This window comes from Mustelus asterias, chromosome 12, assembly GCF_964213995.1.
Source record: "Mustelus asterias chromosome 12, sMusAst1.hap1.1, whole genome shotgun sequence".
NCBI classification, from domain to species: domain Eukaryota; kingdom Metazoa; phylum Chordata; class Chondrichthyes; order Carcharhiniformes; family Triakidae; genus Mustelus; species Mustelus asterias.
Genome location: NC_135812.1, coordinates 787,502 through 802,563, shown reverse-complemented (window position 1 = coordinate 802,563; position 15,062 = coordinate 787,502). Strand labels below are relative to the sequence as shown.

Here is a 15,062-nt window from a genome sequence, read left to right as displayed (position 1 = left end):
GTACAACCACCCAGATCCCTTTCCACCGTGAATACCGAGGTAAAGTATTCATTGAGCAGCTCCGCCATTTCTAACGGTTCCGCACAAACTTTTCTCCCTTCACCTTTTAAGGGTCCTATGCCTTCACATCTCATCCTTTTACTCTTGACATATTTGTAGAAAGCCTTGGGATTCTCCTTAATCTTACCCGCCAAGGCCTTCTCATGACCCCTTCTCGCTCTCCTAATTTCCTTCTTAAGCTCCTTCCTACATCCCGTATACTCCTCTAAATCCTTAACACCTCCTAGCTCTCTGAACCTTCTGTACGCCTCTCTTTTCTTATTCACCAGGTTCATCACAACCTTCGTGCACCACGGTTCCCGTACCCTACCAACACCCCCCTGTCTCATCGGAACGTTGTCATGCAGAGCTCCAGACAAACATTCCTTGAAAATCCTCCACTTTCCTTCGGTACTTTTCCCCAAGAATGCCTCCTTCCAATTTACCCGTCTAATTTCCTCCCTGATGACACTGTATTTCCCTTTACTCCAGAGAAACACTTTCCTAGCCTGCCTGATCCTATCTCTTTCCAATGCTATCGTGAAGGAGATAGAATTATGATCGCTATCCCCAAGATGCTCACCCACCGAGAGATCCTCCACCTGTCCAGGTTCATTAGCCAGCACCAGATCAAGTACAGCCTCTCCTCTAGTAGGCTTATCCACATACTGTGTCAGGAAACTCTCCTGGACACACCTAACAAACTCCTCTCCATCCAAACCCCTAGCCCTAGGGATATTCCAATCTATGTTTGGGAAATTAAAATCTCCCATCATGACAACTCTGTTATTCCTACATCTCTCCAGGATCTGTTTCCCCATCTGCTCCTCAACATCTCTGTTACTATTGGGCGGCCTATAGAAAACACCCAGCAACGTTACCGACCCCTTCCTGTTCCTAACCTCCACCCACAGAGACTCCGTAGTCAATCCCTCCACGGCGTCCACCTTCTCTACAGCCGTGACACTATCCCTGATCAACAGTGCCACTCCCCCCCCTCTCTTGCCTCCCTCCCTGTCCTTCCTGAAACATCTAAAACCCGGCACCTGAAGCACCCAGTCCTGTCCCTGAGACATCCAAGTCTCCGTAATGGCCACCACATCACAATTCGAAGCAGCAATCCACGCTCTAAGCTCATCCACTTTATTCACTACACTCCTGGCATTAAAATAGACACATCTCAGACCTTCAGCCTGAGCACTTCTCTTCTCCATCTCTCGTCTAACCTCCCTCTTACCCTGTTTACATTCCTTATCTATTTGCGAGCTAACCTCCTCGCTCTCAGTCCCCTCATTTCGATTCCCTCCCCCCAACCTTTCTAGTTTAAAGTCTCTCCAGTAGCCTTAGCCAACCTTCCCGCCAGGATATTGGTCCCCCTGGGATTCAAGTGCCACCCGTCTTTTTTAAACAGGTCACACCTGCCCCTAAAGAGGTCCCAATGATCCAAGTACCCAAATCCTTGTCCCTTGCTCCAGTCCCTCAGCCATGCATTCATTCTCCACCGATTCCTGTTCTCACTCTCCCGCGGCACAGGCAGCAATCCCGAGATTACTACCTTTGCATTCCTCTTTCTCAGCTGTCTACCTAACTCCCTATATTCTCTTTTCATGACCCCTTCCCTCTTCCTACCTATGTCAGCAGTACCTATATGCATCACGACCTTCGGCTCCTCTCCCTCCCCCTTCAGGATTTCTGGGACTCGACCAGAGACATCCCGGACCCCTGCACCAGGGAGACAAACCACCATCCGAGAGTCCCGTCTGTGTCCGCAAAAACGCCTATCTGACCCCCTCACCGTAGAGTCCCCAATTAGCACTACCCTCCTTTCCTTACCCTTTTGCACTACTGGGCCAGGCTCAGCTCCAGAGACACTGCCACCGCTGCTTCCCCCAGGTGGGCTGTCCACCCCAGTAGTACTCAGACAGGAGTACTTATTATTAAGGGGCACATCCACCGGGGTGCTCACCATCAACTGAGCTTTCTCCTTCCTCACTGTTACCCAGTTACCCTCCTCCCGTGGTCCCGGTGTGACCACCTGCTGATAGCTCCTGTCAATGACCTCCTCACTATCCCTAACCCGGCGAAGGTCCTCGAGCTGCAATTCCAGTTCCCTAACATGGTCCCTTAGGAACCGCAGCTCAACACACCCAGCACAGATATGGTCGTCCGGGAGGCTAGGAGCCTCCAGGACCTCCCACATCCTACATTGGGAACAACATACTGGCCTCACACTCATAATTGCCCCTTTAAACACACAGGGAAAAAAAAAAGTGAATGAAAATTTTAAACTTACCTTTCCTCCTCCTGTTTTCTCCAAAGCCCTGCTCTCACTGGGTCTTTTTTTTAGGTTAGAGGAGGAGGGAGGGTGGGATACTCTACAAGTGTAGAGTATCGGGATTCCTCTCTGTTCCAATTTATTGGGGAAAAAAAAAATCTCTCTCTCCCAGACCTCCCTGCGCGACCACTTCCGGGTTTAGATATTTTTAAAGAAAAAACCCGCGAAAAAGTAAGTTAAAAATAACAGCGCTTACCCGCAGCACTCCTCTCGCGAATCTCTCCCTCTCTGCTGCACTTCCAAGACGCAACATGGAAAACTACAGCACAAAACAGGCCCTTCGGCCCCACAAGTTGTGCCAAACATATCCCTACCTTTTAGGTCTACCTATAACCCTCCATCCTATTAAGTCCCATGTACTCATCCAGGAGTCTCTTAAAAGACCCGATTGAGTTTGCCTCCACCACCCCTGACGGCAGCCGATTCCACTCCCCACCACCCTCTGTGTGAAAAACTCCCCCTAACATTTCCCCTGTACCTACCCCCCAGCACCTTAAACCTGTGTCCTCTCGTAGCAGACATTTCCACCCTGGGAAAAAGCATCTGAGAGTTCACCCGATCTATGCCTCTCAACATCTTATATACCTCTATTAGGTCTCCTCTCATCCTACGTCTCTCCAAGGAGAAAAGACCGAGCTCCCTCAGCCTATCCTCATAAGGCATGCCACTCAATCCAGGCAACATCCTTGTAAATCTCCTCTGCGCCCTTTCAATCTTTTCCATATCCTTCCTGTAATGAGGCGGACCAGAACTGAGCACAGTACTCCAAGTGGGGTCTGACGTCATTTGCAATAAACTCTAATTGTGCAGAATAGCAGAAACAGCAGAGCAGTCAACTCTGATTCTGCTCAGAACCAAAGCATCACTTCCCCCACTTTGGAGGCGGCACTTTCTGGGTAATGTTCTCACTGACAGACTGTTCATCCTTCATTCTGCTCTTACAGCTGTTGACTTTTGATGAAGATGGAGTGAGTGGACATGCCAACCATATTGCTATTTACTACGCTATCAGGTAAATACCAAGTCACTCATCTTTTCAAAGGTTCTCCCCCCTCAGCTAAGACCTACAAATGTTCACTTTGTAACTGTCCATAAATACCTGTAATGGGCATAGATGATATCTACTGAGAATCAGTTACACTGACAATATTGTGAATTTAAATTGGGGGGGAAAGAGGGATTCCAATTATGAACAGGAAGACGAGAAATGTTTAACAGGAAATCACTTTGGAAAGCAAGGGCAATAATGGTTGTTGGACGTTCCGGGATATAGATGTTTCACTAAGTGTAGGGAAGCTGGTAAAAGAGGTGGAGGAGTGGCATTGTTAATCAAGGATAGTTTAACGGCTGCGAAAAGGCACTTTGAGGGGGATCTGCACACTGAGGTAATATGGGCTGAGGTTAGAAATAGGAAAGGAGCGGTCACGTTGTTAGGAGTTTACTATAGGCCCCCAAATAGTAATAGAGATGTGGAGGAAGAAATTGCTAAGCAGATTATGGATAGGTGTGGGGGTCACAGGGTAGTTGTCATGGGGGACTTTAACCTTCCAAATATTGATTGGAGCCTTTGTAGGTCAAATAGTTCGGATGGGGCAGTTTTTGTGCAGTGTGTGCAGGAGGGTTTCCTGACACAATATGTGGATAGGCCGACAAGAGGTGAGGCCACATTGGATTTGGTACTGGGAAATGAACCGGGCCAAGTGTTAGATTTGGTTGTGGGAGAGCACTTTGGAGATAGTGACCACAATTCGGTGTCTTTTGTTATTGCAATGGAGAGAGATAGGGCTGTACGGCAGGGCAAGGTTTACAATTGGGGGAGAGGTAATTATGATGCGATTAGGCAAGAATTAGGGGGCATAAGTTGGGAACAGAAACTGTCAGAGAAAGGAACTAATGAAAAGTGGAACTTTTTCAAGGAACAAATACTGGATGTCCTTGATAGGTATGTCCCTGTCAGGCAGGGAGGAAATGGCCGAGTGAGGGAATCATGGTTCACGAAAGAGGTGGAATGTCTTGTGAAAAGGAAGAGGGAAGCTTATGTAGGGATGAGGAAACAAGGTTCAGATGGCTCGATTGAGGGTTACAAGTTAGCAAGGAATGAGCTGAAAAAGGGGCTTAGGAGAGCTAGGAGGGGACACGAGAAGTCCTTGGCGGGTCGGATCAAGGAAAACCCCAAGGCTTTTTACTCTTATGTGAGGAATAAAAGAATGACCAGGGTGAGGTTAGGGCCGGTCAAGGACAGTAGTGGGAACTTGTGTATGGAGTCAGTAGAGATAGGCGAGGTGATGAATGAATACTTTTCTTCAGTGTTCACCAAGGAGAGGGGCCATGTTTTTGAGGAAGAGAAGGTGTTGCAGGCTAATAGGCTGGAGGAAATAGATGTTCGGAGGGAGGATGTCCTGGCACTTTTGAATAAACTGAAGGTCGATAAGTCCCCTGGGCCTGATGAAATGTATCCTAGGATTCTTTGGGAGGCAAGGGATGAGACTGCAGAGCCTTTGGCTTTGATCTTTGGGTCCTCGCTGTCCACGGGGATGGTGCCAGAAGACTGGAGAATGGCGAATGTTGTTCCTCTGTTTAAGAAAGGGAATAGAAATGACCCTGGTAATTATAGACCGGTTAGTCTTACTTCGGTGGTTGGTAAATTGATGGAAAAGGTCCTTAGAGATGGGATTTACGACCATTTAGAAAGATGCGGATTAATCCGGGATAGTCAGCACGTATTCGTGAAGGGCAAGTCGTGCCTCACAAATTTGATAGAATTTTTTGAGGAGGTAACTAAGTGTGTTGATGAAGGTAGGGCAGTTGATGTCATATACATGGATTTTAGTAAGGCGTTTGATAAGGTGCCCCATAAAAGGCTGCTGAAGAACATTAGGGCACACGGAGTTGGGGGTAGTGTGTTAAAGTGGATTGGGGACTGGCTATCCGACAGGAAGCAAAGAGTCGGAATAAATGGGTGTTTTTCCGGTTGGAGGAAGGTAACTAGTGGCGTGCCGCATGGATCGGTACTCGGGCCGCAACTGTTTACCATTTATATAGATGATCTGGAGGAGGGGACGGAGTGTAGGGTAACGAAGTTTGCAGACGACACAAAGATAAGTGGAAAAGTGAATCGTGTGGAGGACGGAGAAGATCTGCAGAGAGATTTGGACAGGCTGAGTGAGTGGGCGAGGATATGGCAAATGGAGTATAACGTTGAGAAATGCGAGGTTATACACTTTGGAGGAAATAATAACAAATGGGATTATTATCTCAATGGAAACAAATTAAAACATGCTACCGTGCAAAGGGACCTGGGGGTCCTTGTGCATGAGACGCAAAAGCCCAGTCTGCAGGTACAACAGGTGATCAAGAAGGCAAATGGGATGTTGGCCTATATTGCGAAGGGGATAGAATATAAAAGCAGGGATGTCTTGATGCACCTGTACAGGGCATTGGTGAGGCCGCAGCTGGAATACTGTGTGCAGTATTGGTCCCCTTATATGAGGAAGGATATATTGGCATTGGAGGGAGTGCAGAGAAGGTTCACCAGGTTGATACCGGAGATGAGGGGTTTGGATTATGAGGAGAGGCTGAGGAGATTGGGTTTGTACTCGTTGGAGTTTAGAAGGATGAGGGGGGATCTTATGGAGACTTATAAGATAATGCGGGGGCTGGATAGGGTGGAGGCGGAGAGATTCTTTCCACTTAGTAAGGAAGATAAAACTAGAGGACACAGCCTCAAAATAAAGGGGGGTCGGTTTAAGACAGAGTTGAGGAGGAACTTCTTCTCCCAGAGGGTGGTGAATCTCTGGAATTCTCTGCCCACTGAGGTGGTGGAGGCTACCTCGCTGAATATGTTTAAAGCGCGGATGGATGGATTCCTGATCGGTAAGGGAATTAAGGGTTATGGGGATCAGGCGGGTAAGTGGTACTGATCCACGTCAGATCAGCCATGATCTTATTGAATGGCGGGGCAGGCTCGAGGGGCTAGATGGCCTACTCCTGCTCCTATTTCTCTTATGTTCTTATAAGGTCCCCCATGGTCGGCTTATGATGAAAGTAAGGAGGTGTGGGATAGAGGGAAAGTTGGCCGATTGGATAGGTAACTGGCTGTCTGATCGAAGACAGAGGGTGGTGGTGGATGGAAAATTTTCGGATTGGAGGCAGGTTGCTAGCGGAGTGCCGCAGGGATCAGTGTTTGGTCCTCTGCTCTTTGTGATTTTTATTAATGACTTAGAGGAGGGGACTGAAGGGTGGATCAGTAAATTTGCTGATGACACCAAGATTGGTGGAGTAGTGGATGAGGTGGAGGGCTGTTGTAGGCTGCAAAGAGACATAGATAGGATGCAAAGCTGGGCTGAAAAATGGCAAATGGAGTTTAACCCTGATAAATGTGAGGTGATTCATTTTGGTAGGACTAATTTAAATGTGGATTACAGGGTCAAAGGTAGGGTTCTGAAGACTGTGGAGGAACAGAGAGATCTTGGGGTCCATATCCACAGATCTCTAAAGGTTGCCAGTCAAGTGGATAGAGCTGTGAAGAAGGCCTATAGTGTGTTAGCTTTTATTAACGAGGGGTTGGAGTTTAAGAGCCGTGGGGTTATGCTGCAACTGTACAGGACCTTGGTGAGACCACATTTGGAATATTGTGTGCAGTTCTGGTCACCTCACTATAAGAAGGATGTGGAAGCGCTGGAAAGAGTGCAGAGGAGATTTACCAGGATGCTGCCTGGTTTGGAGGGTAGGTCTTATGAGGAAAGGTTGAGGGAGCTGGGGCTGTTCTCTCTGGAGCGGAGGAGGCTGAGGGGAGACTTAATTGAGGCTTATAAAATGATGAAGGGGATAGATAGAGTGAACGTTCAAAGACTATTTCCTCGGGTGGATGGAGCTATTACAAGGGGGCATAACTATAGGGTTTGTGGTGGGAGATACAGGAAGGATATCAGAGGTAGGTTCTTTACGCAGAGAGTGGTTGGGGTGTGGAATGGACTGCCTGCAGTGATAGTGGAGTCAGACACTTTAGGAACATTTAAGCGGTTATTGGATAGGCACATGGAGCACACCAGGATGATAGGGAGTGGGATAGCTTGATCTTGGTTTCAGATAAAGCTCGGCACAACATCGTGGGCCGAAGGACCTGTTCTATGCTGTACTGTTCTATGTTCTAATAATTGCACAACTGCTCCGCTCCTGTGAACTCGTAGCATAATGAGACCAATAGGGTCAGCTTGTTAGACTTGGGAAAGGTCTGACTGACCAATCATTCCATGGTCTACTGAACTGTCCAATCTTCACTTCAGAGAGCAGTAATTCCACAAAGGTTTATTTAGGGAACTGTGTAAATCAGTCAAGGTCCCTGGTTCTGCTCACTGTTGAGCTACACCCACTGAATAATGTAGGTTTTGATATATATACTAGGCATCCTTCAATATCTCAGCCAAATAGCCATTTTCCATGTGGCAGCCACAATAGCTGAGTTATGGAGTGACTACAGGAGGCCATTTGGCCCATCAAATCCTGCCAGCTCTCGAGAGCATTTCAGCTGGTCTCTGCTCCATCCCTGTGGCCCTGCAAGTTTATTTCCCTCAAATGCCTGCCCAATTTTCTTTAGAAATCACTGGTCTTCTCTGCTTTCACCAACCTTGTAGACAGTGCATTCCATTCACTGCATAAAAAGTTCTTCTTCTTATTCCCCTCTGCATCTCTTACCCAAGACCTTAAATCTGTGTCTCCTAGTCCTTGTCCAATCAGGTAATGGGAGCAGGTTTTCCTTGTCTGCTGTTATATATTTAAAAGGGTTGCAGGGATGGCACAGTGGTTAGCACTGCTGCCTCACTGCTCCAGTGATCCGGGTTTGATTCCCAACTTGGGTCACTGTTTGTGCGGAGCTTGCATGTTCTCCCCATGTCTGTGTGGGTTTCCTCCAGGTGCTCCGGTTTCCTCCCACACTCCAAAGATGTGCGAGTTAGGTTGATTGGCCATGCTAAATTGCCACTTAGTGTCCGGGATACATAGGTTAGAGGGATTAGCGGGGTAAATATGTTGGGCCTGGGTGGGATTGTTGTCAGTGCAGACTTGGTGGGCTGAATGCCTCCTTCTGCGCTATAGGATTTTTATGATTCTATGAAGAGCTGATGAAATGATTTGATGGTGATGTCATTATGGTGCTGCTACAGGCAACTGTTTTACTTTCAGTTTGGTATTCTGTGCAGTGCAGAGAACATATTTTTCAATAAAATTTGTCGTGTTTTAATTTGAATCTGTGTGCGCAAACCACATTATTTCCTTTCTGTTAAAACCCACAACTCCGAACATAGGACATTACATCTACCCTGTCTAAACCTGTCATAATCTTGTACACTTCAATCAAATCTTCCCTCAATCCCCTTAGCTCCAAGGAGAACAACCGCAGCTTCTCCAACCTAACCTTATAAATAAAACCCGCCATCCCTGGAACCATTCTGGTAAATCTCCTCTGCACCCTTTCCACCTTCACATCCAACAGTTGGTGCAACCAGAGCTTTATAAGGGTTCAGCATAACTTCCCTGCTTTTGTACTCAATATTGTTGTTTATAAAGCCCCAAGCCCCAAATTGTGCTTTGCTAATTACTCTCTCAAAGAGTCTTGCCACCTTCAAAGATCTTAGGCACATTAGTAACCAGATCCCTCTGTCCATCCACACTCTTTAGGACTGTGCCATATTGCCTCTCCCTTTCCCTTCTGCTATGACTCCCCGCCATTGGGAACATTCTTTCTGAATCTACCCTGTCTAACCCTGTTAGAATTTTATAAGTTTCTATGAGATCCTCTCTCACTCTTCTAAACTCCAATGAATATAATCCTAACCGACTTAGTCTCTCCTCATATGACAGACCTGCCATCCCAGGAATCAGCCTTCGCTGTACTCCCTCTTTAGCAAGGACATCCTTCCTCGGATAAGGACGCCAAAACTGCACTCCAGGTGTGGCCTCACCAATGCCCTATACAATTTCAGACTGGCTGTCATTTCTTTTCTGACCTTTTAAGTGGAATAACCTCCCAGCTTGTTTACGTGCATTTACCCCATTTTTGTCTGCTTGGTGTGGCTGGAGGGCCAGAATTGTGTCAGTTATTTGGTACTGATGTTTGGAAGCCAGTGAGTGGAACGTAACCTGAGGAGGAGATTAAACCATCCGGAGATGTGCAGTGATTTAGGCAGTCCAAGAACGAGTGACCTTTGGAGGGAATTCAGAGGCTAGATCTTCAAAAGTGAAGACTTGACAGTAAGGGAGACACAGGCCGGGATTTTCCAATCACACCTGCCATGGGACTGGAAATTCTTGCCCGAAGTTAATGGATTTTTGGCTGGTGGTCACTGACGCCTGGGTGGGTTTCTGTGGGGTCTGTCTTGGTTGATCTGTAATTTATTCTGCAATGTAGTGTGTGCGACTGCAATTTGCCTCTTAATTCCATAGAACCATAAAACATTACAGCACAGAAACAGGCCTTTTGGCCCTTCTTGCCTGTGCCGAACCATTTTTGTACCTAGTCCCACTGACCTGCACCTGGACCATATCCCTCCACACCCCTCTCATCCATTTACCTGTCCAAGTTTTTCTTAAGTGTTAAAAGTGAGCCCGCATTCACCACCTCATCTGGCAGCTCATTCCAAACTCCCACCACTCTCTGTGTGAAGAAGCCCCCTCTAATATTCCCTTTAAACTTTTCCCCCCTCACACTTAACCCATGCCCTCTAGTTATTTTCTCCCCTAGCCTCAGTGGAAAAAGCCTGCTTGCATTCACTCTATCTATACCCATCATAATTTTATATACCTCTATCAAATCTCCCCTCATTCTTCTACGCTGCAGGGAATAAAGTCCTAACCTATTCAACCTTCTCTGTAACTCAGTTTCTCAAGTCCCGGCAACATCCTTGTAAACCTCCTCTGCACTCTTTCAACCTTATTAATATCCTTCCTGTAATTAGGTGACCAAAACTGCACACAATACTCCAAATTCGGCCTCACCAATGTCTTATACAACCTCACCATAACATTCCAACTCCTATACTCAATACTTTTGATTTATAAAGGCCAATGTACCAAAAGCACTCTTTACGACCCTGTTTTAGGGAATTATGTATCTGTATTCCCAGATCCCTCTGTTCTACTGCACTCTTCAGTGTCCTACCATTTACCTTGTATGTTCTACTTGGTTTGTCCTTCCAAAGTGCAATACCTCACGTCTGCATTAAACTCCATCTGCCATTTTTCAGCCCATTTTTCTAGCTGGTCCAAATCCCTCTGCAAGCTTTGAAAACCTTCCTCACTGTCCACTACACCTCCAATCTTTGTATCATCAGCAAACTTGCTGATCCAATTTACCACATTATCATCCAGATCATTGATATAGATGACAAACAACAATGGACCCAGCACTGATCCCTGTGGCACACCACTAGTCACAGGCCTCCACTCAGAGAAGCAATCCTCCACTACCACTCTCTGGCTTATTCCATTGAGCCAATGTCTAATCCAATTTACTACCTCTCCATGTATACCTAGCGACTGAACTTTCCTGACTAACCTCCCATGCGGGACCATGTCAAAGGCTATGTACCTCATGTTAATTTTGTTAAAAAGGTCACATGTACCTCATGTTAATTTTGAATGTTAGGATATAAAATAAATATTGTAAATTGTTTTACTTTTCTGATTTTGTACAGTGAAATTGATGTTGTTTTTTTGAGAACTGTTGTATCTTGCATTTTTATTCTCATGGTAAATTCTCAGGATTTCAAATTTTGTCTAAACGGAAAGTTACTGGTCCCTAAGCAGATAGTAACAAAGGGTATTAGTGAATCAGCTGGCTTTTTATGGTGATCTGATAGTTTCATGATCGTTATTAATGAGGCGATTAATTTAATCCAGATTTATTAATGAATTGAATTTGAATTCCTCCAGCTGCTGTTGGAATAGTCCAGGCTTTTGAATTACTAATCCAGGAACTTGCTACTCTGCCTCTTTTTCTCCATTTCTCGCTTCCCCGCAGAAGCTGCTTCTGTCAGGTTCTTCAACCTTTAACCCATATGTTATTTCTGTCAACAAGTCTGTGGCTTTGTCTTTACTCCTAAATCTCTATCAGATCGAGAATGTTCTGAGTCATTCGCCCTGCGCATGGAAATTGTGGTTAGTGTCTTTTTGCATTGTAGAAAACATGAACTTTGATACAGAGATTAAAGGTCACATGACCCTTCAATTGCAGTCTTCACATTGACTGGAAGAGTTGTTCATTTAAGAATAAACTACTTTGCAGACCATAAATGTTAGTGACTCGTGTGCAATGAGTAAGTCCAAGTACCAAGGGAATTAAGGGATAGTGCAAGAAGGTGCAGTTGACACAAAGCTCAGCTATAATCTTGCTGAATGGCAGTGCAGGTTTGAAAGGCCAACCTGGACAATTCCAGCCCCTATTTCTTATTTCATACGTTTCACTTTGCTGTTTCATGAGAAACTTTGTCTGAACTGAACTCAGAAGAACTGTCAGCTTTCATTAACTTATTAAATTTCATATAATGGGTGGGGTGCCTGAGGGCTGTTGGCTCCTGTGAACCAAAGTTACAGGGTCATTTGGTGCTGCATGATAAAGAAGCTGAGTGGGGTGTCAAGATATACTTGTCACTCAACACCTGAGATTTGCCTGAATGGCTCAGTTCTCTACGTCACCAATTGTCTGGTGATCGGCACAGATTATAACCAACTCTTGTGTTACGACAACAACAAGAACAATACAGCACAGGAACAGGCCGTTCAGCCCTCCAAGCCCGCGCCGCTCCCTGGTCCAAACTAGACCATTCTTTTGTATCCCTCCATTCCCACTCCGTTCATGTGGCTATCTAGATAAGTCTTAAACGTTCCCAGTGTGTCCGCCTACACCACCTTACCCGGCAGCGCATTCCAGGCCCCCACCACCCTCTGTGTAAAATATGTCCTTCTGATATCCGTGTTAAACCTCTCCCCCCTCACCTTGAACCTATGACCCCTCGTGAACATCACCACCGACCTGGGAAAAAGCTTCCCACCGTTCACCCTATCTATGCCTTTCATAATTTTATACACCTGTATTAGGTCACCCCTCATCCTCCGTCTTTCCAGTGAGAACAACCCCAGTTTACCCAATCTCTCCTCATAAGTAAGCCCTTCCATACCAGGCAACGTCCTGGTAAACCTCCTCTGCACTCTCTCTAAAGCCTCCACGTCCTTCTGGTAGTGTGGCGACCAGAACTGGGCGCAGTACTCCAAATGCGGCCGAACCAACGTTCTATACAACTGCAACATCAGACCCCAACTTTTATACTCTATGCCCCGTCCTATAAAGGCAAGCATGCCATATGCCTTCTTCACTACCTTCTCCACCTGTGCCGTCATCTTCAAGGATCTGTGGACTTGCACACCCAGGTCCCTCTGCGTACCTACAGCCTTTATGGTTCTGCCATTTATCGTATAGCTCCCCCGTACGTTAGTTCTACCAAAATGCATCACTTCGCATTTATCTGGATTGAACTCCATCTGCCATTTCTTTGCCCAAATTTCCAACCTATCTATATCCTTCTGTAGCCTCTGACAATGTTCCTCACTATCTGCAAGTCCAGCCATTTTCGTGTCGTCTGCAAACTTACTGATCATCCCAGTTACACCTTCTTCCAGATCGTTTATATAAATCACAAACAGCAGAGGTCTCAATACAGAAACCTGCGGAACACCACTAGTCACAGGCATCCAGCCGGAAAAAGACCCTTCCACTACCACCCTCTGTCTTCTGTGACCAAGTAACAGTTTTAACAACACCAGGTTAAAGTCCAACAGGTTTATTTGGTAGCAAATACCATTAGCTTTCGGAGCGCTGCTCCTTCGTCAGATGGAGTGGAAATCCATCTGACGAAGGAGCAGCACTCCGAAAGGTAATGGTATTTGCTACCAAATAAACCTGTTGGACTTTAACCTGGTGTTGTTAAAACTCTTACTGTGTTCACCCCAGTCCAACGCCGGCATCTCCTCTTCTGTGACCAAGCCAGTTCTCCACCCATCTAGCCACCTCCCCCTTTATCCCATGAAATCCAACCTTTTGCACCAACCTACCATGAGGGACTTTGTCAAACGCTTTACTAAAATCTATATAGACGACATCCACGGCCCTTCCCTCGTCAACCATTCTAGTCACTTCTTCAAAAAACTCCACCAGGTTAGTGAGGCATGACCTCCCTCTCACAAAACCATGCTGACTATCGTTAATGAGTTTATTCCTTTCTAAATGCGCATACATCCTATCTCTAAGAATCCTCTCCAACAACTTCCCTACCACGGACGTCAAGCTCACCGGCCTATAATTACCCGGGTTATCCTTCCTACCCTTCTTAAATAACGGGACCACATTAGCTATCCTCCAATCCTCTGGGACCTCACCTGTGTCCAGTGACGAGACAAAGATTTGCGTCAGAGGTCCAGCGATTTCATCTCTCGTCTCCCTGAGCAGCCTTGGATAGATTCCATCAGGCCCTGGGGATTTGTAGTCTTTATATTCCCTAAAAAACCTAACACTTCCTCCCTTGTAATGGAGATTTTCTCTAACGGGTCAACACTCCCCTCCGAGACACTCCCAGTCAACACATTCCTCTCCTTTGTGAATACCGACGCAAAGTATTCATTTAGGGTCTCCCCTACTTCTTTGGGCTCTAAGCATAATTCCCCACTTTTGTCCCTGAGAGGTCCGATTTTTTCCCTGACAACCCTTTTGTTCCTAACGTTACGTTTATGAAGTCTATAAGATTGTTATGTTTTGAGACTATGGGGGGAATTTTCCCGTCCCACCCATTACAGGAATCGTAGTGGATGGGGGGGTGGACCATGGAAAGGTCTGTTGATCTCTGGTGGGATTTTGGGGTGAGCACGGCCAAATAATCCCACCCTAAGCTTTTAACTTAGAGTAAAATTAAGCGGGCGGGGGGGGGGGGGGGGGGGGGGCACGGTCATGTGATCTGTTCTAAAGTCTACCTGACAGCAATCCTGGGTGGTTTGATTGTTAGAGGTTACAGGGGGCCCAGATTGTTTTACTGGGAAAAAAGTGCAAGGTGCTTATGCTTGGAAACAATGGCTAACAGTGGCTGTACAGTAAGTCCCCAAGGTTCCAGAAAAGTGTTGAGGATGTCAAGTTATAAACAGTTGTGTTCTAAACTGTCCATTTACTTACAAGATAAAAGGGAGTTGGGGTCTCGAGGATAGCTCATCAGCATTTACCTGGATACCATATGTAATTCATGTTGTCATGATGATGGGCTTTGAGGTATGGAGGGTAGAGAGAAAGCCATCGTGATATCTGGCTACAGGTTTTCCTAAAGTATCACTGAATGGATACTACCAGAAGGACGTGGAGGCTTTGGAGAGAGTACAGAGGAGGTTTACCAGGATGTTGCCTGGTATGGAGGGGCTTAGTTATGAGGAGAGATTGGGTAAACTGGGGTTGTTCTCACTGGAAAGACGGAAGATGAGGGGAGACTTAATGGAGGTGTATAAAATTATGAAAGGCATAGATAGGGTGAACGGTGGGAAGCTTTTCCCCAGGTCGGTGGTGACGGTCACGAGGGGTCATAGGTTCAAGGTGAAGGGGGGGAGGTTTAACACAGATATCAGAAGGACATATTTTACACAGAGGGTGGTGGGGGCCTGG

At 46.3% G+C, this 15,062-nt stretch overlaps 1 protein-coding gene across 4 annotated transcripts in view; it reads left to right on the top strand.

Moving 5' to 3' along the window:
• pigl (phosphatidylinositol glycan anchor biosynthesis, class L) overlaps positions 1-15,062 on the top strand; it is an 84,074-nt gene that overhangs the window by 57,219 nt on the left and 11,793 nt on the right. For 2 of the 4 annotated variants that reach the window (XM_078224583.1, XM_078224580.1), the window contains exon 4: positions 3,319-3,386. The exons of the other annotated variants lie outside the window; for them this stretch is intronic. In XM_078224583.1, coding sequence (XP_078080709.1) covers positions 3,319-3,386 — 68 coding nt within the window. The remainder of the gene's footprint in view (positions 1-3,318; positions 3,387-15,062) is intronic. 4 annotated transcript variants of the gene reach the window in all.